The sequence below is a fragment of the Leptonotus elevatus genome, chromosome 10, assembly GCF_054856555.1.
Source record: "Leptonotus elevatus isolate MCC_2025b chromosome 10, RoL_Lele_1.0, whole genome shotgun sequence".
In the NCBI taxonomy this organism is placed as follows: Eukaryota; Metazoa; Chordata; class Actinopteri; order Syngnathiformes; family Syngnathidae; genus Leptonotus; species Leptonotus elevatus.
This window is the reverse complement of record NC_141248.1, coordinates 19,111,205-19,136,541: the sequence shown is the minus strand read 5'-3', so window position 1 is coordinate 19,136,541 and position 25,337 is coordinate 19,111,205. Positions and strand designations below refer to the sequence as shown.

Sequence of the window (25,337 nt, the reverse complement as noted above, 5' to 3'; positions counted from 1 at the left end):
TCTTGTTTAGCCTTTAGGTGCCAAAGCAATTAGTTATGTTAATTGCAGGGCCCATCTCATGAATGAAGGCACTACTGGATGCTTGCTTGGCCAGGAGCTCTGCTGTGAGGAGGAGGAGGCGGAGGGGAGGAGAAGGGGAGAGGAATGGGCTTAGTGACGTCACTCCCTGTGGGAAAATGTGGGCGGGGGCTTAAGCCGCGAGAGGCAGGGTCTGCGCGGCTCCGGTGCGAGGGAACTCACAAGCTGCGAGCGCGCACGCCGAGGTGGACGCACGGTCGAGTGGACCTAAACCACTTCAAGACTAAAAGGCTCACAAACAAGCGAGAGAGAGAAAAAAAAATAGAGAGCGAGAGAGAGAGAGGGGACGTGAACGCAGCACAGCATTGAACGCGTGTGTGTGCGTGTCGCTCCATCTGGGTGCCATCTGCGTCCTCACATTCGTGGGAACGCAAACACACGCGTGACACATGCGGGAGAGGCGAAACGCAGCGGATAAGAGCGAAGAAGAAGAAGCCACGAGTGCAGCTTTTTGACTTTCTCTGCAGGAATTTGAACGCGCGGACTCTACCTAGAGAGGAGGTAGGAGCAAACGTGTAGCGTGCGTGTGTTTGTGTGTGCTACTTAATGTCCCATGCGCTGCCCTGCACTGTGCAGATGGCGTCGCCTCATCCTGTCCTCTTTATCCCCCCATCCTTGTCCTCCGAGCTAATGAGGAATTAATGTACAGTGCAACACAATCTGTTGCTGCTTTGTTCGTAAAGGAACACAACAATGTCAATGGAATCAATCATCAATAATTGACTGCATGGGCTAAGCAACATATTTTAACACGCGGTCATAGAAGTGTCAAATAAGTCAATTGTGTAGAATTTGCATGCGGTATTGTTCGACGTAAATACTTTGATGACATTATTGATAAACAGAAGGGAATAAAAAAAAAAAAAATAACGCACCCCAAAGAAGTTACCGGCACAATTGTGCAATTTAAAAATCAACAAGTGGCCACTCTTTAATGTTACAGGTTGATATTTTTGTGGAAAAAACACATCAATTATGTAGCCTACTTGTCCAATTTATTCACTCAAAAAAAAAAGACTATATAATAAAATTAATACTATTTGATAGCAGATATGTGCCTAATTCTCTTCACATAAAATACAAAAAATAAGTTGCCTATTGTGCAACATCATAACAATAAAATACTAAATGAAACACTTGCGCTTTACCGCAACACAACTCAATAATTACATACTTTTCCATCTTTGCCTTTTTAGGTCATATTAATATAAAGATGCCCTTTTCACGAAATGTTGCTCAAATACAAAAAAAATTATGATGTTAGGAGCAAGGGAATTCGGAGATTTCATTTGCTGACACTTTCCACTAGATCTTATGCACTCCCTGTCCACAAAACATCCCCCAAATCAAGCATCTGCACCCAGAAAGCATGCAAGAAAAGCCCTCAGTTGACACTTCCTCACAAATAGCCATCACTTTTATGTTCCACGTGGCAAGCAGAGCCGAAGAAAGCAGTCCAGGGGAAAAGACACGTGCGCATCTGTTGTATGGCGTCCAGGACATATGGACACGGAGCCGGCAGGGAATCCGCTTTGCGCGTCAAGCTGTTACACAACGGTGATGTTTTTCTACGATGCCAAAGGATTTGAGCTTGTTGTTGTTACTTGCATGGAATAGAGGAGGTCGTTGTGTGTATTGGGGGAGCGGGGAGGGGGTTGGTGCGAGTGGGGGTCAGATAGGGAAAACACAGAAGAGACCTGGCTAGCGTCACACCGGGCCTGTTCGGCAGGGAGATAGGAGCGCAGAACTGTCGGGCGAAGCAGAGACCCCCGTCTGGTCTGCTGGCCAAAGTCAGATTCCTGACAGCGCCGCTCGCTGTGCGGAAAAGCAGGACAGTAGATTTGAGATTTTACCGGTACAGAGAAAAAAAAGTCACTCGAATCACAGTCATGTGACCTTAGAAAAATAGCATTGAAACAAGATGGATTCCAGGGGTGTCAAAATCATGGGTGACATCGTACTCTATCCAATTTATCGACAAGTAATCGTAATCGTTTGAGCTGCCGTTTAACTTGCCCAAATCCTTTGATTTCAGCCTCTCGACAGGAATTGTTATTCTCTGATTTCTGCAGTCCTTCATGAAAGCAATCTGACTGTTTTTTTTTGTGTTTAATCAAAAAACACATTTGAGCACATCTGCGTTTACTTTGGAAAATTGCCAAACTAGGAACTGATTCACTTTCAAAAAAAGTAACCCAATTCTGGATAAAAATGGACCGATCCACTTTATAGGTCAATGTGACCCAACTTTCTGGGTTGTTTTATACAAAATGACCCAATTTTTTGACCCAAGTAAACGACCTGACTAATATTTATGAGTTGTTTTACACTAAAAGACCCGTTACTTGACTCAATGTTGAGTCAAAAGGACCCAACTGGAGACATTTTTTACCCATAGTTGTGTTATTTTTGACCCAACTCTTTTTAGAGTGTGTGATATTGCCTAATTGTCGCTTAATTGTTGTTGTTTTTTAAAGCACTGAACAATAGCAAATAAACCACAAGAATCGGTTAATAAACAGTAATCGGGGAAGTTCAAGAAATAAAACCAATTATCCGATTATTTGATTAATCATTGGAATAATCGATAGAATAATCGATTCTAAAAAATATTTAATAGTGAAAGCCCTACTGTGAACCTATATAAATGTAAAAACGCCTCATATTTCTCCATACTGTATACACAACAAATTAATGTAGAGTTCTGAAATAAGAGGCCAGTAAAAAAAAATATTTGTGCCACAATTACTCTATTTTAAAAGGGAGATTGAAAAAAAAATGTATCAAAGTGAAGACAATTAGCAATGTTGATACGTCTAAATTGTTCCTGTTTATTATTGTGTTTGTAGTTTTGTTTACCGTACCGCTATCATCTGTCTTGTAAGGTTCTCATTGTCTCATCTTGTTGAAGTTTTCCTGCCACGTTCCCCGCGGCAACGGCAGACCACCGCAAACCTCCCCTATTATCAAAAGAGCCGATCTCCACATCAGCCCCCCACTACGACCGCCGCCACCCAACGTCCCCTTTTTTTCCGGCAAACACAGGCGCATACACGCAGCGTGGAGCAGCTGCTTTAGAAGTGGGGATGCAGGAAGTGCTCTATTAGTTCCAGTGGCAAGGGCTGTGATATCTGACCCCCCCCGAGGATGGAGATTGGAGGGTGGGTGATGGGGGGGGGGGCGAAAACGCCCTTGTCGTGTCATACTCGGCGGTAGCTTCACAAAGATGAAGGCTTCAGACGGTGGGGTTGAAGCGACGGATGTGTGTCAGAGAACATCCGACAACCTCGTTGACATCGTGCACGGGGGTCCGGTGACCCCTAGCCGGCCACGACTGCCACTCGGTGACCCGGGAAGAGGTTGTAGTCGGAGCGTGGACGACTCTGTTGAGGTCCGCGAGGCAGCGTCTACTACTTCCCATTTTGACTTCTTTTTTCAAATCAGATCATGTCTGCTGATTGTGTTTTTTTTATACATGCATATTAGTGGTCATCAAGAGTCGTTCCAGTCTTTCCCACGAGGCTACTTCTAATTAGCTCTGCTCCAGTCCAGACATCTTAAAAATGATCAACTTTTCTTCATCAGCCTGGCGACCGATTAACCCGACACACCAGATGGTTTGCGTCACAAATCCAACAACCCCTTTGTGAAGTTTGTTTCTCAAGAACAGCAAAATCGTGCTCCTGGCTATGTTTAATAATAATCCTCAAATGTCAGGATCTCATTAGTCATTCCATTACAATCAATATTAAGTGTGTTACTTGTCATATATCATTGTTTAACTCGTTCACTCTCAGCCATTTTCATTGAAGCAACCCCCTTCGCTCCCGGTTGTTTTACTGAATTTTGACTGATTTTGCAAGGGTCACAGAATATTCTGTTCTATTGCTATAAAAACATGGAACCTACCAAAAAAAAGATTAGAGTCGGATACAAAATATATATATTTTTTTATCTGTCGCCGTTTTGCTGCAATTAGGATTAAAATATAGCTAAATTTCCTCATCATTCACAAACCTGTTGAAAACACTGATAAAAAGATTTTGTTGCAACATGGCCCTGGCTGATCTCTTATACTCTGCTTACACCTGCTGGCTGTTTTTTGTAATAACTACCAATGCTTTAAGCGACCTCTTCATGTCAGAAGCTGTATCAAAGCCTTCTGTATGCTCTAGCATAAAAAAAACATTTAAAACGTTTTGGGGAGTAAAGGACAAAGTAACTATTTATACGTTTTTGGGTTTGAGTGAGTTAATTAAGAAAATTCTAAATGTATGCATACATACAAATTTGGCTGACTAGACTAGGCTTGGCAGATATTTAGCATTTTATGCAAAATCGGCGATGGGTTGTAATGTCAATTTGCCAGTCGATCAATGACGTCATTGATTGGATCCCCCAAAAAAGACATTACAGTAAACAGAATCTCGTTCACTCAGACTTTCTCTGCTGCCGTCGTTAATAATTTAAGGTTTCTCAACATATACATTCGGATTTAAAATATATATATATCTTTTTCCCCCCCCATTTTTGTGAATTATTTGTCTTTTTTTTCAGTCTTTTTAATGTTTATCAGCATTTTAGGCAGAATTTTTAGGGTTTTAATTCACACTTTTGCCAATGCATTTCAGCACTTTTACGTAGAGCATGTTAGGTGATTGGATGCATCATCTCCGGGTTCTGATAAAGCTGCCGCCATGTTAGCATCCGTGCTAGTCCACCTCCCGAAGAATGCTGACTCGCCTGCAATCGCCTCGAGTGGATTTATGGGATTGACACACCTGGACTCTCACTAATCTAAGCCTTGCAAGGACGCACTGTGTGAGTGTGAGCGTGTGGGCAGCGCAGCAACAGTCTGTCGAAGTCGTTATATCTCAGTCGCCGTCTTTTCCTTCCCGAAAAAAAGAATACCTAAAAAAAAAAAACAGAAGAATGCATTGTATTCATGAACAGGGGAATGCACACAGTGTGTACGTATGTAGATAACACACGCGCACATCCCCAACGTTCATGCTCATCCTCCACAGATGTACACCCCCCCCCTAATTTTCCCGGAGCACAGCTGGCCTCTTTGTTTCACTTATCTGTCTTTCCCAGCGGCGTACAGCTGGGCTCCGCTCGCCCACCCGTCCGCGTTACCTAAAGCTCGGCCTCAACTTTTCAGTTCTGTCCTCCAAGCGGGACGCTTCTGTCCGGAACTCTTGCCCCGGATGAATGTCAAAGATGAAAAAAAAAACGGAAGGGTGATGATGCGAAGTGGGTCAGAAGAGTTTTGAGTAAACGTCTTCAGCGTGAGCCACGTGGTGATGGCGACATCTGGTCGGGCGCAGATTGTGGGACTGTGCAGTCCCCTGACACGTGGTCTGATCTAGGTCAGTCAGAAAACGCAGCATTTTCTGGAATTCTTCTTTATGAACTACTTTGGATTACCTGGATGGGTGTGGAATTATGATTTTGGTTTGAGTGGATTTTCTAGCTTTCGAAATGCACAGGAATGCGCTTCATGGGTATTTTTGGAGCGAGAAAAGAAAAGCTATGTTTCCGATTTTCGATGCTGGCTCACAGGAATGATAATTGATAGGCAGGATAACCAATTAGCTACGGAGAGGTGAGAAGGTTTGTAACCAGATAGGCAGTTAATCCATTAGCTTCTTTATGTGTGTGCGTGCGTGCATGCTTTGAATTGTCCTTGTTATGTCGCATTTGTTAAGTGCGTGGGTGTCTGCTGGCCATTTCGCAGGTGTCTGTTTGTACCAAAGTCAGCGCACATGGTATGTCTGGCCAACACACAAACACACACATAAAATGTACTGCCATCTTCCAAATCCCAAGCCACGAGTCTACTTTCGATGATTTGGTGCTTGCTGACAGACATAAACTGATTGGTCGTCTGATTTAGGATGCAGCTTTCCAGTCATCCATTTTCTGCAGCACTCACGCACACACCGATGGACAATTTATTGTCTTCAGTGAGTGAAAACCCACAGAAGCTTTGCTAGGGCATGTAAACGTGATATTCGAACCCAGAGCCGCTCCAATGTTTGTACTAATGATTACTCCACCCCCTGAGATTTATCAGAATACCTCGCTGCATATAATATTTAACTATTAATTATTTTTGACTCAACTTCCCCTTTAAAACAACCCAATATCTTGGCCTTTCAGTCTGTTAGCATAATGCTAACGTTAAATACACAAATGCAATAAATACGTTGAGACGTCTCGATAAACACAATTCCTGTCTTGTAGTATGCTCCCAGTTGGCCAATGCGAGCGCACACCTAGCATAATCGTCTCTCATTGTCATAACCGCTGTTTCATTTTGACTTCTAGTTTCGAAATACCGTTTTGCGCTTCATGTTGTACTGTTGGTAATACCCGACAATACAATAAACACGCTGAGCTCCGTCGCAATATTGGGGTTGACCTTTTCTAACCGTAGCATGGCTAACCAAAATCCGGTTCCTACTAGCTAAACGTAGCATGGCTAAACAAAATCCGGTTCCTACCAGCTCTTGTCCCGCACCGCCTGACCTCATGCGCAACACCGTGCAATCCTCCCCTGCTTCCAGAACGACATCACTGTGCTTCTTTTGCTCCCCCTTTTTTTTTTTTTTTGACTTTAATGGATAACGTCTGTGCGCCTCGCCAGTGGCCTCTCGCAGTTCCTCTCCCACTAAGTACAATTCCATCCCTGAGTTCCTTTTCTTTCCACAATACGCGGCAGGCGGCACACTGCATTACAGCTGTGTTTTTCTAATCATCCCACCGAGCGACAAGGTTACGCGAGGGCTTCTTCTCGCTCCAGGAACGCATCTGTGCTTTCTCAAATGGAAGTCGCACCAACGTTTTTATCCTGACTCATAGCCCTTCACTTTGTCTTTTTCCTCCCTTACTCCTCTGCGATTTCTTATCCTCTGGCGCAGCCCGATACTTTTCTCACCTTTAAATATCTCGGCCGCACCGCAACGCCGCGTCTTACCCCTCCCTGGGCCTGAGCGGAGAGAGCGGCGTGTTGACGTTGGGCTGGCGCCAAATATGTAGTCGATGGCGCAGGAAGGGGGTTGCCGGAGCCAAGAAAAACAGCCTGGCTTGGAGTCTGACAGCCATGCTTGTCTTTCTGATGAAACCAAATGAAAACAGTATTTTCTAGCCTTGTTCCTGAACCTACCCCCGCCTGCTCTCCATCTGCCTCTCCCTGCTCACACCTAAGCAACAAACCGTCTCTGTCTTAGGGTTAGTCAGCACGCCTGCCTGCACCTTCTAAAAAAAGGGGCTGCTGTCATGATATGATATGATGGTTAGTTTGTGACCAGTGGGGTCTTTAAGGACGAGTCATTTTTAAAATGTGTAGAACTTCTGGCGCCATTGGTAGATTAGCAGTTAGCACCTCTGCCACGCAGTTTTCAGGTTTTGAGATTTCAAAATGTGGTGTTGTATACCTACCCCACTCACTTGGGTCGCTGTGGATTTTGAGCAGATTGAATTATTTTTAAATAGTTCTGATCAGGGTTTTATGCTGCCAATTCTGATACTGCCCATCCATGAGTGAAATTGGCCGATACTGATTTCTATCACATGGATTAGCTGCACTTTTTTTCAATTGACTTTACCGTGGCACGCCCCTCCCCGTCCACTAAATGCTATATGCTGGTTCCAAGCTTAGATTAAAAAAAAAATCGTTGGGTTGCATTAGGAAGGTGTGAAATCTGTGCCAAACATATCATGTGAGTGACTTGTTGACGTCCCCAGACAGACTTTGAGTTGGTCACGTTCAATTTTTAAAGCAGATGGATAGAATGGGTAAAATTGTTCTTCTCTACATTTACAATAGGACTCTTGCTAAGGTGAGAACTTGTTGGCCCAGCCCTGACGTAAAGTTTTATCATGAGGAAATTTGGTAAAAACTGCCAAAGTGATCTAAGTGGAATCAACAGCCTCATCGTGGCCCAGATGAACTGATGGACTGCACGATATGGATCTACTGTACCGGGAATGGCCAGCAACCTCCAACAGTCACCTGTGAAGGGAGACATAAAGTGGTGGGGGTGCTCCTATAACCACCCCGCAAACCCACCCCCAACCCCCCTCGATTGTGAGCACGTAGAAGGGTGGGAGGGGGGTTGTAGTCGGAGGGTGTCGTGAGGCACGAGGACGACTGAATGCGAGCGAGTGGACTTAAATGCCAAGAAGACAAAGGCCGCACCTGGTCCCCGTCCGTCCATGCACAAGCACCACAATGCGGCGCACATCTGTTCCTCTGTCGTGTGCTCCCTCTTGACCTCCACACAAACATGCACGCACACACGTGTTGTCAACACAAGCGTCGCCGTAACCTTCGCCGCCACTCGACTTGTCGGATGAGCTCGCTGTTTTGAAAGGCTTATTTTGGATGTGTGTGGTGTCGCCTTTCGAAAATGGAGACACGTGTCGCCTTTGCGACTTTTGAGTAAATTACAGTGACTTGCGAGTGTAATTTGTTCTATGTTACCATGCTTGTAACTAAAAACTCTTTTCGCATTGGAATGAATGGAAATTACATTAATCCGTTTTAGCCCCCTTTAAAACAGCAACAAAAATGGTTGTATTGTGTTTTTAAAGAATAACAGTACAGTATTTCACTCTAAAAATATTATCACATTAAAAATAATTTAGAATTAAACAGTTAAAGGCATCATGATTTCATGCATCTATTGTGTGGCTCATTCTGGTGGGTGCGCCTTGGCCACCAGGGGGCAGTGTACTTCATACATGCGTATACACACGATGCTGAATATACTGGATAGGCGATAGCCATAAATACATGTATAAATTATATGCTCAATGATGTTTACAGGAGGAAACTTGTATATTTTTTTATTTAAGAATTATAACTGTAATTCAACAAAAGATGCCTCTGCCAAATCTAATAATGGGGTCTGAGGAACTGAGTGATAAAAGAAAAAGGGGGTCTTCAAAGCAGCACATACCGTGCACATTTTATTATATATTTTTTTTACTTGTTAAAAAATAGTGACCACCCCGCCACAAACCCCCCAACCTGCCCCCCGGCCCTTTACTAACTGCCTACAAACTTTATATGTCTAATCTGTATGTATACTATATAGTTTATACAGTAGTCTGCTTGCGAGATGGGAGGAGCAAAATGGCCGCCCTGTTGCTTCAACGGCTTGTACGGGCTTTTATGGTCTATCGGCTATCGGCGGCGTATACACACATAAACTGCAGTAACATTAGTCACTTTTCTCACAGTATAAAGAATATGCGACTCGATTATAATTTGTCTATGGACATCACAAAAACAGTGGACAAATAATATTAATTGCTTTAACTGTTTTTAACCATGACAGCTAATTCTCAAGACTTGTTCACAAGATGCTTATTAGAAGGTAGATCAAATACAAGATCTACTTCTCATTTTATTTTAAATCTAGCGGATGTTGGAATTATTTTGCCCAAAGTGAATAAAATATGTTTTAAAGACATATGTTCGATTAAACTCAGTGTATGTGAGTCCTCCCAAGTGTTCCCATGTTGTGTCACTGATAAATGACTGGGGGCCTGCCTTGCATCTCTTCTCACCTCCTTTCCAAAGGCAGTCAAGAGATAAAGTCAATTCTGGAGTGAAAACATAAGCGTGATAAACCCTGCACATTTGTTTACATGTCTCATTCTGTGACGTTTATCCCGACTCCTGGCGTTCTCCTCAATTAACATCGAAATGGGGCAGTCGCTCGTCGGCTCGGCAGCTACGGGTCTGTTTTTTCCGCCTTGTTCGCAATCATCAGCCGCCGAGGCAATTACATGTTTTAATGCGCACTTGCGTCACCTGAAGCTGAATAAACAAGCGGCACCTGGCTAGCAACCAGGGGACAGATGCTCGTTCCCTTTAGGTTGCCGTGGTTACGATCGTTAGGAAACTACGTAAGCCTACGTTACCTCTTACAAGCGCTATTAGAAGGCAGCTGCCGACTTTTGCTTGGCCTTTTGTGTTAGAAATGAATAGAAAGAAGACAAAATCTATCGAAAGAATCTGAACATGGCTGTTGCATCTGACTGGTCTCAAGTGCTCGCCGGCCAGATGAAGTCACGTAAGCGTGCAGGCTCACCTAACCGGCAAACACCTGAGGTCCCCTGTTGTCTTAACCAATCTTCAAAATGCAGGACGAGGAAAAAATTCGGCATGACAAGCACACAACACCAGATGTGAAATGATTTATGTTGTAGTACCAAGGTTAACCTGTGGGAGGCAGCACAATTAAGTATTAGTAGAAGAAGAAATAGAACAAGCTTGGCTTGCCTGGCAGACAATGACGTTAAAATCTGTGTTTCGCTTAATACAAAAAACATAGTTTGGACTTGTTTTTATTTTATTTTGTAAATATGTAAAAAAAAACAACAACAACTGTTAAACATATATATATATATATATATATATATATATATATATATATATATATATATATATATATATAATTTTATTGAGAAAATAATTCACATTTTTAGGTTGTATTATTTAATATTAATTTAATAACAGTTGATCAACCACGGGCCACATTTAGTTAAAACAGGCAGATTAAATTACAATATTTTTTTTAATTTATGGCGACTGCTATAAATGTAAATATTTAATACTAACATAATAGCTCAGTTTAAAATTATTTGATTCATAATTAAGGCAATTGCAATCAATCAATATTTAATAAAATAAATACTCAACTGTTATAGAGAATTGTTAATTTTATGAATTACTATTACCATTTACCACTAATTGTGTATGTAAGATGTGTAAAGTAGATTATTTTAACAATAAAATTATATGTTCTCGTTTATTGTAAAGTTCAGTGAAAAGGTTTGTGAGAAAGTAGCGAATGGTGATTTTTCATTAGGATTCATTCAAGGTAACAAACTTCCACTAACAGTTTTAATGGTCGAAAATAGTTTTTGTTGTCGTAAGGAAGTTTTGAACATCAATTTTAAAAACTGTTTTTCGACCATTATTGTTTGCGAATCCTGACAAGAAATCAACATTCGCTAACTTTGCAAACATTCACAAACCTTCATCGCTCAGTGGAATACAGATCTTAGTCAGTTAACAAATGACAGATAAATGAATTGGAAAAAACATAACCCCACACTACAGGCTAATCACTGTCAGGATCCTCAGCTGACTTTGATTGGAAAACACGAACAATTTGTCCTGATTTATCAGAATGTGTGTACCCCGCTTTAAGAAGTGCGTGTTCTCAGTGTTGACATGAAGGCCATATGCTCCATTGATTGTGTTATTGAGATGTCAGTCTAATTTCCTGACCATATGCAAGTGTGTCTCTGTGCGCATGCAGGCTGCATCCTGCTGTGCACTGGCACTGCATATACTGTGTATATATATATATGTGTGCGTGTGTGTGTGCATGCGTGTGTGTGTGTGTCCTCCTTCCTGCACCCCTTGTTGGTGAACAGGTGGAGCGATGGCAGCCAAGCCACAGTGTGTCGTCGTAGAAGAAGCAGGATGAACAGTCAAAGATGTTTGCATGCGCGCGACAGATGGGCAGCATGCGGGGGAGGGGGGAGTGGCAGAAATATGAATTTCACAAGCTTGTGTATCCATATTTGATTATAGCATCATATTCAATAGATGCTTTCAATGTCATGCATGTTTTGCAGGGTATTGTATTCATAGTGATATGTTGCCTCGTCCTGTTGGATGACAACATATGCCCTAACTTTTGTGACTCATAATGTATAAATAAATTGTCAACCCCCAATTATTTTTGAGGGACAATAATATGTTCTATGCAGCCCCACTAGTCAAAATATGGTATTCTGGTTGATATTGTGTTAGTGTTTTGATCCACCTGCTCTGTCGACTGAAGATGACATCAATGTTGCTCAGGTCTCAGGCAACGACCAATCACAGCTCACCTGTTTTCTGAAGCTGAGCTGCGATTGGCTGAGCCCTGAGCAACTGTGATGTCATCTTCAGTCGACAGACAGCAAGTGGCAAAATGGCCGCCCCCTGAGATGAATCAAAAAGGCTGGATTTTGCTTCATAACTCATATTCCACAAATGTAATATTAATCAGAATGTCATGTTTCGACGAGTGAGGTCACATATAACATATTATTGTCAAGATAGGTTTAAGGTTGACTTCCACTAACTGATACATTTATTACGCAAATACATATTTTAGGAACAGTATTAGCAAAACTAAGTATAATACAGAAATTACAAGAGGACTGTTGTGATTATTATATACAGAAAAAAATTGCAAATAATCCTAAAATCAGTTTATTGGTTATTTTTGTGAATAATATTTATTTCAAATATATTAACTATTCAACTCTGCCTCCAATGTTATGCGTGGCTCATTCGCATCTTAAACCTTTATAAACTTGGGAACCTGTTGCACAAGGCCGCGCAGAGTTCATCGGCCGTGAAAGAGACATAAAAGGCGCCATTGAAGGCGAGGCCACTCGGAAAGAGCATGAAAGCGTATTTAAAAGGCCTTCTCCCAGGCTGAACTTCGACCCCGCCGGGCCTTGCGTGTCTATTAATCGTCCTTTCTTGAAGCACTTAGAAAAGTCTGATCCACTCCAAATGGAGATGCTGGTGGTTGAGGAGGGGGTTAAAAGGGTTTTGCGCCGCCTCCATGGAGCTGCGGGAAACAAAGGCATCTCCTTATGCCGCATAAATGACACCCCCGGTACCCAAACAAGGCCCGTGCCCCCTTATCTGGTGGTCTCATTCAGCGGCGATGGCATATTGAAAAGTTGCGTTTAACATTCAAAAGCTTTCACGATCTTGTTAGTAAAGCGTGAAATAGTCCCGGCCTCCTTTCTCTCTTTTCTTTCTCGCAGCCCACCGCCACTGCCCCCCTTGCCCCCGTCTTGGCCGCAACACTCAATGAAGGGGCATTATTCGAGGGCACAATAGCATTCTTTAACATTTCTTCTGTTAGTGATCTGAATGGTCGAGAGTGAGGGGCTAAACTTTAGACATCTGGCTCTTTGATGGGGGGTGGGGGGTCTGTGGGGGGTGGTTAATGCCCGGGCATATGACGAGAACTGAAGCTTTTTGTTGTCTTTTAACCCCTCCTATTACATTTGTTTGGCAGGGACGGCAATCATGTTCCCAGGTTAACTTTTAATTGACTCAAATTTGATTTCATTATTTTATCAATTGAATACTAAGGGTTTTAGTTACTTCAATGTGTCAGAAACAAAACAAAACAAATCTTAGTAAATGTTGTTTTATCTCTAATTAACTCTCCTGTTACGTTACTCTCTCAGAGACAGTATATCCTGCTATTGGGTCATTTTGAGCCGGGCGTGGTTTATTACCTAAAAGTATAAAAATCCCAAATACACGTAACCCTGTTATGGTACAGGACAGCAATAATGTTTGTCGGTCAGCTTGACCCGGGACGTATGTTTATTTAACCAAAAGTCTCAGAAACCCCAAAATATCTGAATGGACATTGTCGAGAGCTACATTTTTAAACCCTCAGTTAAAAAAAATCCTGAGGGTCAGTAATAATGTTATTGGGCCAGTTAGACCCCAACATATATGTTAAATTACCCAAATGTGTCCCCCCCAAAACATCCAGCACATTTTTATGAGGAACACCAATCATTTACCTGGGTCAATATGACCCGGGGCAAGTGGCAAAAATAAAATATCAAATACTATATAAAATAACAGTATATAAAATTTTTGAATCTAGCAATAAGGTTAGTGGGTCAATTTGATCTGCGTGTATTTGACTACCCAGAAATGACAAACTTTACAAAATCCCAATAAACCCCCTTTTTTTTTTCCTTTTTTTTTTTTACATTACAAAATCAATAAACAAGTTTCTGACATTTCTGGGTAACACACCCGGGTCAAATTGACCCACTAACTTTATTGCTATTCCCAAAAAACAATGAGGCGTTATCTCAACTTTAAACCTTTCTCCTCAACAGCGATAATGTTAGTAAGTCAATTTGACCCGGATGTGTTTAATTACCCAGAAGTGTCAGAAACTTTACAAAATCACAGTCAATGTTTTGCAGGATTTTTTTTTTTACTTTACAAAACCCCAATAAACAAGTTTCTGACACTTCTGATTAATCAAACACACCCGGGTCAAATGGACTCATTCATTTTATTGCTGTTCCTAAAAAGCAATCAACTTCAAAACTCCTGTCCTGTTTGTTTCTCCTTGACCATGATAATGTTAGTGGGTCAATTTGACCCGGGGCACACCCAAACGTGTCAGAAATGGAAAAAAAATCCCCATCAACATTTTTTACATGGCATTATTAACTCAACTACTTACAATTAGTGCAACATAACAGGACTGCCATCTGTAGGCCTCCTGATATATTTTATTTATAATTTATTTTTAGCAAATCGGTGGAAGCTAAAAGATATTTCAAAGTATACCAACTTTGCATAGAAATTGGCGCCTCCACTAAAATGTGTCCTCCTCTCTTGCAGACAGTGGAGAGAAGAAGAGCCCTGCCATGCCCGGTTCTCCTGTGGATGCTAAGACTCATTCCAGATCAGCTCCCAGCAGCAGCAGCAGCAGCGCCGCCATCATCATGGCCCCCCTGCCCTCCATCAACCCCAGTGGCCCCCGCCTGGCCTCCTTCTCCACCACAGCATGTACGCGCGTTTTTGACGTTCACAGAGAGAGCCCGCAAAAGAGAAGCAACAGATTATCTTATCTTCATACCTCCCAGAATCTTTTGCTTCTCTTACACTCTTCTGTCGTCTTCTCCGCAGTGACCAACGGGAACCACCATTCGCCGCCGACACTCAACGCGGTGCCGTCGCCGCCGCAGCGCTACAGCAACGGGCCTTCGTCATCGTCCTCATCGTCGCTGGCCAACCAGCAGTTGCCGGCCACGTGCGGCGCGCGGCAGCTCAGCAAGCTCAAGCGCTTCCTCACCACCCTGCAGCAGTTCGGCAACGACATCTCGCCGGAGATCGGCGACAATGTTCGCAGCTTAGTGCTGGCTCTGGTGGTAGGCAAAAAATAATAATGTGATATCGACATCTCTTTTGAATGTATATTGACTGTGTTTTTTCCCCCGGCTCGTAGAATTCAACAGTGACCATCGAGGAGTTTCACTCACGGCTTCAGGAGGCCACCAACTTCCCCTTGAGGCCGTTTGTTATTCCATTTCTCAAGGTAAACATTCACGTTCGACCTTCTCGCCCGCAAAATATGGGTTTGCTTTTGCTTGGTCTACTTCTTATTTTTAACAAGACTATTTTATGCTTTGGTTTCATTTGAAACACAAGTTCAAAGTTCACCTCGACCTTCTCTGTGCCTTATAGTCCACAACATTAGGAACCTGCACCTGCACAGTCTGATGACATATTTTAGAGTTATTCTGTTTCGCCACGACCAGGACACTTTTGTAAAACTTTTTTTTTTTCAAGGAGTTTCTTCCTGGCTAAATAAAGTTTATATAATAATAGCAACACGATTAAAAACAAAAGTCAAGATAAATAAATACATATTCAGTAAAATAATACACTATTATTATAATGGAGAGAATGAGAATTATTTTTAGTAGTACAGAAGTAGTACTAGTAATAATATTATTGGTGTTATTTTTATTGTATGTAGTTAGCTATATTCAAATAACATTTTGGATACCCCATTTAGATTATATATTATCTTAGGATTTTCAAATTTTTTTTGAATGAGTAATGCTGCACAATAATACATATTTGTAGCAATAATTTAAAAAAATATTACTACAGGTATTATTATTTAAAAACATTGTTTTACTATGTTCTTATTCATATTTGCTACTTAATAGAAAAGAACATTATGAAAGATCAAATATTCAATAAAATTTAACATTATTATTATTATTATTATTATTAGGGCTCGAGCAGTAATCTCTATGAGGTCTAATCACAATTGAAGAAATCATTCTTCTTTTTGTATTTTTTAACATTTTTATGAAAAGGGTGGGTGCCCTATATTAGCTACATCATAGAATTAAATTAATTAAAGATCACATTTTTTAATTATATAAACATTAAATATTGACTACCCGAAGACTGTCGTTCAATTGTACACTGCTTTAAACCGTCTTTTCATGTTAGTCGTACCTAATGAAGTGTGTCCACTGTCCACCATTATTCTTATCTGCGGCCTTTTCAATTCATGGCAGCAAGTGAGGCGAATGCGCTCGACCCCGTGACGCGTTCAAGTGAGCAAACGTTTCCTCAAAATGGTTTAACCATCATGATTTGCGTGCTAGCCTGATGCGCAACAGATGACGTTTTGTGTTGAATGCCCCCACGAGAACCCCTTTTTGTAACCGGGAGACGTCTCTTGGAGTGTATGCTTTTCTTTTTAGTTGCACCCCTCTCGGTCCCAAAAGGAGCCCATAAATCTTGCCGCAGCGGCTCTTTCCTCCACGCGTTTACCTCTCACTCACCTCCATCCGTCTGTCCTGAGATGAGAAAGCTCTGTTGCTTTTGCTAATTTATGACACAAAGGGGGGCTCGTGACTTCATTCTCTTTGGGGAAAGAGAAAGGAGGCTTTTTGGTGAGACAGGGAGGGGGAAATAGAAAGTCGGAAGTGTGAAACATGCCTATAAAGTCTTGCCTTCTACCCAGCCTCTTTTTTTTTTTTATGGTCTCTGAGTGCCGCTGTCCCGTGAAGAGCGCTCAGCTGCCGAGGCGCCGCCGATCTTGCATCCGCCCCGGCAAAAAAAAAAAAGAGAGAGAGAGAGAGAGCGCCGCTTCTCAAATGTCCACTGGTTAGGGGCCCGGGTGTTAGGGCCAGGCCACCCCTTTTTTCTTTCAGTGCTTTCAACTTTGTGGGAACAGTTTGGGGAAGACCCCTTTTTCTGTTTCCAATCCACAAAAACAAGCAAGACCTTGAGACGCCAACTTTGAGATGGACTCAAATGGAGTTTTGCACTTTTATTCCATGTGAAATAACAAAAACAAAACAGACATCATATGTCCTTTCAACAAACGCCAGTAGGTGAATTTTTCAATGGTGAACCGCAATTATGCTAAGGTTAAGTCTACATTCTGCCATCTAGTGAAAGAATATGCATTGTTTTGCTCTTCACTATAAATCACAGCAATATATTTCTACTAAACAAAATTTTTGGGAACAATTAAGGATTGAATAATTATCTCTCACGGCACACTAATGTCCCAATACTTTTGAAAAACTGAAAGCATTGCTTGAGAAAAAACTCCATCTTGCTGGTTTGAAAATGCTTTGTAAAATGAGAAAAAAAAGCAACTCTTGGGTTTTATTTACTCACCAGAGAGAGGAAGTGGTGTAATTGCAAGCACACCAGCGTCTGCTCCTAATTAAGGTCGACCAAGAAAAAGGGGAAAAAAGAGAAATGTTGAGGACAGGATGGAGACAGAGAAGTTCTGAATAGAAAAAAATAGTTGTCGGGGGCTGTAAGGGTTTATTGTCAAATGTTTCCAAGATTGTGTGTCAATGTGCGTGTCTGTGCTGTGACTCAGCACTCAAATGGTGTGCTTACCCAATAATGGAAGTATCTTGCTCCAGTCGTAATGCACCACCAAATAAGCAGCAAGGATAGGCAAAAAAAAAAAAAAGATACACGTAGCAATACTACGGATCAGTGAAGAGAGAAAAAAAAGTTTGGCAGGATTCTCACTTTATTCTCAGAATTCTCACTTTAAAGTCAGAAGTCAGAATTCTCACTTTAAACTCAGAATTCTGGGAATAAAGTCAGAATTCTCACTTTAAACTCAGAATTCTGACTCACTTTATTAGTGCAACTATCATTCTCACTTGAATGTGTGAATCCTGAGAACAAAGTCAGAATTCTGACTTTAATGTCAGAATTCTGACAATTTTGACTTTAAAGTCGGAATTCTCACTTTTAGGTCAGAATTCTCATGTTAAAGTCAAAATTCTGAGAATAAAGTGAGAATCCTTCACTGGCCCTAATCGTCTTCCGTAGTGTATGTGAAGATGTGAGTTAGCAATAAGCATCGAAAATAGTTAGCCACATTGTATGTGCCAACTGTGCATTTCAAGCAGATTTCCTCCTCTCTTAATCTCCAGGCGAACCTTCCCCTGCTACAGCGGGAGCTCCTCCACTGTGCACGCGCGGCCAAGCAGACCCCGGCCCAGTACCTGTCCCAGCACGAGCACCTCCTCCTGAGCACCACCATGGCCTCCTCTCCAGACTCCTCCGAGCTCCTCATGGAGCCCTCCGACGTCGCCGTCAAGAGGCCCAGCCCAAGCAGGTGAGCTCGAATGACCGAATTTAATTTAAGACCCCCGCCATCAGGCGGAGGCTCATCTGACCAATCCCGCTAACGACTTTCAGGGTCAAGGAGAACGGCTTCCACGAACGGCCGCCCGTAGCCATGGAGCCGGCCGCCAAGCGCATTTGCACCATCAGCCCGGCTCCCCGCCACAGCCCCGCGCACCCGCTGCCGCTCAACGCCCAGCTGCACCCGACGCCGCCGCCCCTGCAGCACTACGCCTTGGACGACATCGCCGCGCCGCACATCCTGCACCGTGAGCACAGCCAGCGCATGTTGGAGATACGAGAGCTCAAAGACAGACCCAGGCTGCCAAGTAAATAATACACGCGCCACCAACATCTTAGTGGAAATGATTAATTCAGTACGATACGATACGATACGATACGATATACGATATACTTTTATCTGTGTATATATATATATATATATATATATATATATATATATATATATATATATATATATATATATATATATATATATATATATATATATATATATACAGTAATCAGGGGACATTACATAGCAAATATGATAATAATAATAATGCATTCCATGAACTGATTTCTGCCTTGATTCAGAGGGTTTAATGCAATTTATTGTCATATTTTCACCCTTAAAACTGTTGGGTCAAAAATAATCCAATATTGGTCAAAAATTGGACCGACCCACTACTTGGGTCAATTTGACCCAATTTTCCAGGTTGTAACTTGTTTTGATTCAAAACAAACAACCCGGAAAGTTGGGTCAAATTGACCCAAGTTAGCAGGCTGGTCGAATTTTTGACCCATATTGGGTTATTTTTGACTCACCAGTTTTAGAGGGTATAAATAAAAAACAACCCAGAAAGTTGGGTAAAAAATAACCAAATATGGGTCAAAAATTGGACCGACCCGCTAACTTGGGTCAATTTGACCGAACTTTTGGTTGTAACTTGTTTTGTTTCAAAACAACCCAACTTTTGTTGTTGTTGTTTTAAAATACAAATGAAAATTGTTTCGTACAAAACAACCCAGAAAGTTGGATCAAGTAGCGGGTTGGTCCAATTTTTGACCAATATTGGGTTATTTTTGACCCAGCAGTTTTAGAGTGTATGAATAAAATACAATGACATCCACCACACGTGCCTGGAGCGCAGACTCTCAATCAATCAAATTCACCAAAATCGGATTACACTACCTGTGCCAATAGTTAGACGTGGTTCCAGCAGGTGCGAAGTTTAGTTTACTTTTAAGAGCACCAAATTGTCAGATGTGCAAGGTGCATACCAAAGAAAACACCCTCAGGTACACGCCTTAACGCCCAGTATAGCAGGAAATTCGCAAACAAGCTCAATCAGAATGTCAACAAATATAAAGTCCATAATTTTGCATATCTTTCATAATTTAAACCTATTTCCAGGTGTCTTATCTGTTTTTTATTTCCTTAAAATACCCCAAGCATCAAGAATTGCTGGGATTTTTTTTTCTACCTACCCTTTTGAGGGGGAGGTCCTATTTCATGCAAATGAAGCTCTAACCAACCTGCCAGTACCATATATGGATTTTCCGCAGGCTTATAAAGCACTAAGGGAAACCCTGGAGTGGAGCTACTTGTTGACTCCCAAGTCAAAAAAACTGCAAGTGCAAACAGCGAAGAAACCGTGATCGTATTTTCACTTACAGATTCAGCACTTCATCTACTGTGTAGCTCGCTTTACACCCCCTCCACCCCAAATTCTCTTCTATCCGCACCTCAAAATAATGATAAAACTGAAATGAAAGAGGGTCCTTTCTCTTGCAAATGAGCCACTGCTCACCCCGGCCTCAGCTGAGTGTGGCTATTTGTTGTCATGGCAACTCGTGCCGGAGCTAGGGGTGACGAACTGTTGTCCAAAAAAGCGTCCGTGAACTACTGCGCCCTCAAAAAGCATAGATTGTATTTTCACTCCTGGATGCAGCACTTCATCACCAAGCAGGCCACACACTATCTTGTCAAATTAGTATGTAGCTCTGTTGCGATGTCAGGAAACATTTTGCCTGCAAAAAAAAAAACCGTGTACTGACTAGCCTGCTTGATTAAGGGTGGTCTCGCGTGTTTGCTTAGTGGCGCCCCCATGAATCGGGACTCAGTGTATCGCCCGCACGTCGCGTATAAACAGTGGTGCGCTGTCCGTGACCGACTGGATGGACTCTGGTGTATATCTTTCCTCCATTTCAGAGGTCTTGTCGTCTCTGGTTGGAAACAGCAGTAGCTCACACACACGCACACACCTTGATAAGTTCTTGGTGGAGGTGCTGTGTTTACGAGGTCTCCGTCCCTCGTCTCGCAGCCTCCCGCCCGCCTGCCGCCACTTAACTGGAGACACACACACACACGCATGGCTTTGAACTGATGAACGCTGATGAGAACCAGGAGGCCGCCGAGGCGAGCCTACATAGGAATCATTCTTCTTCTCAACAGGCCCAGTGTGCATGTGGCTTCTTGTCGGGCTGTTTGTTTCTGCGTTTGACGAAGATTGCCGCTTTCCTACGTCTTTGTTGTGTATGTGTGTGTGTGTGTGTGTATGTTGTGTGCACATGTGTGTTTTTTTTTTTTTTTATGATCGCAAACAGCATGCGGCTGGTTGTGTTTAAGTATCGGAGCCACTGCATTCAGCCTGAGTGTCTCCCTGCTGGAATGCTGGGAGCTCCGCAAGGGGAGGGTGCCAGCGCAGACATTTGGCGTGTGTGTGTGTGTGTGTGTGTGTTTGACAGCTGACTTCCAGATGTGCTCCGGCTCCGGGTGCCGAAAGTCTGTTTTGCATCACAGGGCTTCTCTTTTGCTCTTTATTTCACCATTTTCTCATCTTCATCTCGCTCTTGTTTTTTCTTCCCCGATGATGATGTCACTTAAGTGCAAAAAAATGCACACAAAATAAAACGGCGCCTTAATTACACACCGTGTGAGGACGCTGATTGGAATGATGATGAAACGCTTACTGGCCTGCGGCGTCTTCTGCGTTGAGAAGAGTTTTAATTATTGATCTCGCTTGTGTGTGTGTTTTTAATCAGGCACTACTAACGGGGGCTACCGCGAAGAGCCGGTCGACCACAGGCTGACTGACAGAGAATGGGCTGATGAATGGAGGCATTTGGACCACGTAAGTGTCTTTTGGGTCTTCTCTGATTGGCTAAGAGATGCATGGACATGGTTTTATATTTAATACAGATCATGAGTGTGTTTCATTAGCCTGACAGTGTTGTTTTCAAAGTTTTTAGTGCACGTCAGCTAGTGGGCTCGACGAGGCTGTATCCATATATTTTTTATTGGCCTATGGGGCGGATCTCACTCAGCCCCTGAACTCTGCCTAGCAACAAGGGGTGTCATTGAGGAAAATTATCCAAGCAGTTGTTTTGATTAATGTTGTTAGATAGTTGACCTTTTATTTTCGTTGTGTTGTATAAAAGGAATACTCACAATTGTATACATTATAAAAATATAAATGATTTGCAGCATACTACTAAAAATAAATAAATAGATGTTTCCTTGATCAACTGCCAGATTTTACTTCCATAGTTAAGTAAAAAAAACTAAACAAAAATACATTAAACATATATAATATAAATACTGGTAATATGGTATACAAATAAGTGGATAATATGTAGTTTCTGTGATCTACTGCTAGATAAATTCTATTTCCCCTGTTGAGTTATTTAAAAAATACTGTATAAATTACATAATGCATAATATAGTATAAAACATATGCAAATAAAAAAATATAATATAAACAAAATTATTCTCCTTAATTGACTGCTAGATCAATTTATTTTGTGAAGTTTGAAAGAAAAAAATTATACATTATAGAAATTTGAGTTAAAAAGGTTTCTATGTGACTGATTTTATTTTCAACTGTGAAGTATAAAAATACATTAAACAGTATTATAGAAATACTAAAAATATTATCTATTATATAAACTGAATACAAATACATACAACTTTTTTATTTTATTTTGTTTCCTTGATAGACTGCTAGATTGATTTTATTTAATAAATAATAATAATGCATCGAATTTATATAGCGCTTTTCCAGACACTCAAAGACGCTTTACAATGGAATGGATACATTATTCATGCACTCACACATTCACACTGTGATGGCGGTAAACTACTTAAGTAGCCACGGCTGCCCTTGGGGCAGGCTGACAGAAGCGTGGCTGCCAGTGTGCGCCTACGGCCCTTCCGACCACCACCAAACATTCGCAGGCAATGTGTGTGAAGTGCCTTGCCCAAGGACACAACAACACATGACTCGTGGAGAGCGGGGATCGAACAGCCAACCTTTTGGTCACTGAATGACCAAATCTACATCCTGAGCCAAGGCCATCACATTTCCATTGTGAAGCTCCAAAAAAATATTCTGAAAATATATCAAATCGAAAAAATACAATCTAAATATTATATACAAAAAAGGATGTTGCGAAAAATGATGATTATTTTCTGATATCATCTGATGGTTTTGAACTCGCGTTTCCACCCAAGTGGCTTATCAAACAAAATAATCTTGCCTGGCTGAAGAGCGAAGCGAAGCTGTTGCTCAACTCCTTACGATCGGCGCACCCACAACAATTCTAACAAAATGTAAAGAACTGCACAGTTAAGTCAAAATTGTCGTGTGCAGGTGCTGAACTCCATCGTGGACATGGTGGAAAAGACGCGGCGGTCTGTGAGCGTCCTTCGGCGGTGCCAGGAGTCGGACCGCGAGGAGCTCAACTACTGGAGGCGGCGCTCCAGTGAGCAGGAGGACGCTCGCAAAGGGGGCTCGGCGCCCTTCTCCAAAACGCACAGCCCCCACTCTGCAGAGTCAGGTGAGGAGTTTCGTTATTGTTATTGTCATACCAAATCAAGAAAAACATTAATTTGTTTGAGTTTGTCAAAGTACGAGCGGTGGAATTTGCTGCTTCAAACTAAAATGGCGGACCTGCATTTCAATTTTGAGCATGGGTCCTTGAGATGTTTTTCTTACGTCCTCGTGACATATCCACCCAATTTCATTTCAATCGTTTTTTTTTCTTTTTTCCAAATATCATCTAACTTACCATAAAACTTTGGCACCAGGTTCTGTCCAAATTAGTTGGCATAGGCAAAAAAGCTTGGAAGTTTACCTGTGCCCATCTGTTTAGGACACCTGCTTCCAATTGGGGCTCATTTGGGCAAATTGCCTAATAGGAGTGTGTCAAACGACAAGCCTTGGAATTTGTCCGAAATGGTTGCTTCAAACCAAAATGCTTGACCTCCCGTTCAATTTCGAGCATAGGTCCTTGAGACTTTTTTTTCGCATCCTTTTATGATAGACAAGCCCACCAAGTTTTTGTGTCGGGGGAAATGTGTTTTCTTTCTTTTTAACTTCCTGCTGTGTGTGTTTTGAGGTCATGTATAGATTGTCACCTAGATAGTGCTGGGTTTTCTGGCATGCTCAGACCCCCCAAAACAGCAATTCCAAAGAGGCCTAAAAAGGTCAAAACTATTGTATACCAATTCAATGCAAGACTGACACTGCCCTCTAGTGGAAGCAGGAAGAACGCCACCTCAGCCAGGCCTGCCTTGCGTTGTCCCCTGCTGGGCCACAGTCACATTCACAGGTGCCAGGACCGGCCTGGGCCATATCGGCCACAGAAGGGCCGTCCTGCAGGCTCAGAGAGACAAAGCTGGCCAACATGTGCGAGTACCATCTGGGCCCCCGCACAGCCGGGAAGTCAGCCCAGCCACCGGGAGGAAAGAAAAAAAAATGTCAACAAAGACTGCTTGGTCTAATAAGAGAAATTCTGTCATATTAAAAAATATTTCAGACATACCTGATGTTGTGGCCTGTAAATGTATATGATGCAGAGCGTATAGGATGACACACTGTAAAGTGACGGTGATTTGTAGGCGGGGAGAGATTTGCAGGCAGGGACAGAATGTTGACACAGCTTGTAGGCCCGCCTTCCCCCCGTCCAAGCCAAACACATTCCTCTCGGAGGCTGTCGGATCTCACATCAGACGACGATAAACAACGATTCTGTTGCGTCTCCAAACCAGATATGAGGGCCTTGTTTGCACTGCAGATAGCCATGCTCTCCAAGTCAGGAGTGGGGAACCTTTTTCCTGTCGGAGGCCATTTACATTTCTGAAAAACAAAATAACCAACGAATCTATATGTGACGCCCCAACTCTGCTCTCTCTCTCTCCAGAATCTCAGCGTGAATTCGCCCCGCGAGCCGGCTCGGCGTACGTCACGGACGAGATCTGGAGGAAAGCAGGTGAGAAGTCGCCGTAAGAATCGCCTCTGGTTTCCGTCCATGTGAACCAACCTAACGCCGCCGTCTCCCTTCCCACGCGCAGAGGAGGCGGTGAACGAGGTGAAGAGGCAGGCCATGGACGAGGTGCAGAAGGCGGTGGCCGAGGCCGAGCAAAAGGCCTTCGAGATGATCGCGGCCGAACGCGCCAAGATGGAGAAGACGCTGGCCGACGCCAAGAGGAAGGCTCAGGAGGACGCCGTCATGGTTATCAATGAGCAAGAGGATTCCAGCGAGGTGAGTTTATCGCCTAGGCTTTAGATTGTTCTGAACTCCTGTTTGCTCGTAACAGAGACCATTTTTATGATCCGGATTGCTATGTGATTTATTTTTCGCAGAGTCTGGCTGGTTTCTTAACCGTTTGCCTGCTTTTATCCATTTTAGGGCAGAATGATTTAAGAAAACAAAAAGGCAGAAAAATCCACCCACTTGTATCCATGTCGAGCGGCAGCCATTTTGCTATTTAGCTGTAAACTGAAAATTATAGAGGACCAAAACTGCCAAAATTAAATAAATGAATAAATACATAAAAGTGAAAATAAAAATGGATACAAAAAAACAAAATTCAAAAATGTTATGTAAATGAAAATGAAATCAACAATATATATATATAAAAAAAAAAGATTTAAAAAAAGAAAAATTTAGTTAAATGTGGAAATAAATACAAAAATAA

The 25,337-nt window shown here is 42.3% G+C and overlaps 1 protein-coding gene across 2 annotated transcripts in view; it reads left to right on the top strand.

The window, feature by feature from the left end:
* cbfa2t2 (CBFA2/RUNX1 partner transcriptional co-repressor 2) overlaps positions 1 to 25,337 on the top strand; it is a 50,377-nt gene that overhangs the window by 22,967 nt on the left and 2,073 nt on the right. Inside the window, exons 1-10 of one of the 2 annotated variants that reach the window (XM_086087937.1) lie at positions 205 to 579; positions 14,564 to 14,731; positions 14,852 to 15,093; positions 15,171 to 15,260; positions 18,160 to 18,344; positions 18,428 to 18,681; positions 21,401 to 21,489; positions 23,008 to 23,194; positions 24,560 to 24,628; positions 24,711 to 24,901. In XM_086087937.1, the coding sequence (XP_085944063.1) occupies positions 14,590 to 14,731; positions 14,852 to 15,093; positions 15,171 to 15,260; positions 18,160 to 18,344; positions 18,428 to 18,681; positions 21,401 to 21,489; positions 23,008 to 23,194; positions 24,560 to 24,628; positions 24,711 to 24,901 (1,449 nt within the window). In that variant the 5' untranslated portion in view covers positions 205 to 579; positions 14,564 to 14,589. Of the gene's footprint in view, positions 1 to 204; positions 580 to 14,563; positions 14,732 to 14,851; positions 15,094 to 15,170; positions 15,261 to 18,159; positions 18,345 to 18,427; positions 18,682 to 21,400; positions 21,490 to 23,007; positions 23,195 to 24,559; positions 24,629 to 24,710; positions 24,902 to 25,337 lie in introns of those variants that run through there. The other variant, XM_086087938.1, reaches the window with a different exon arrangement.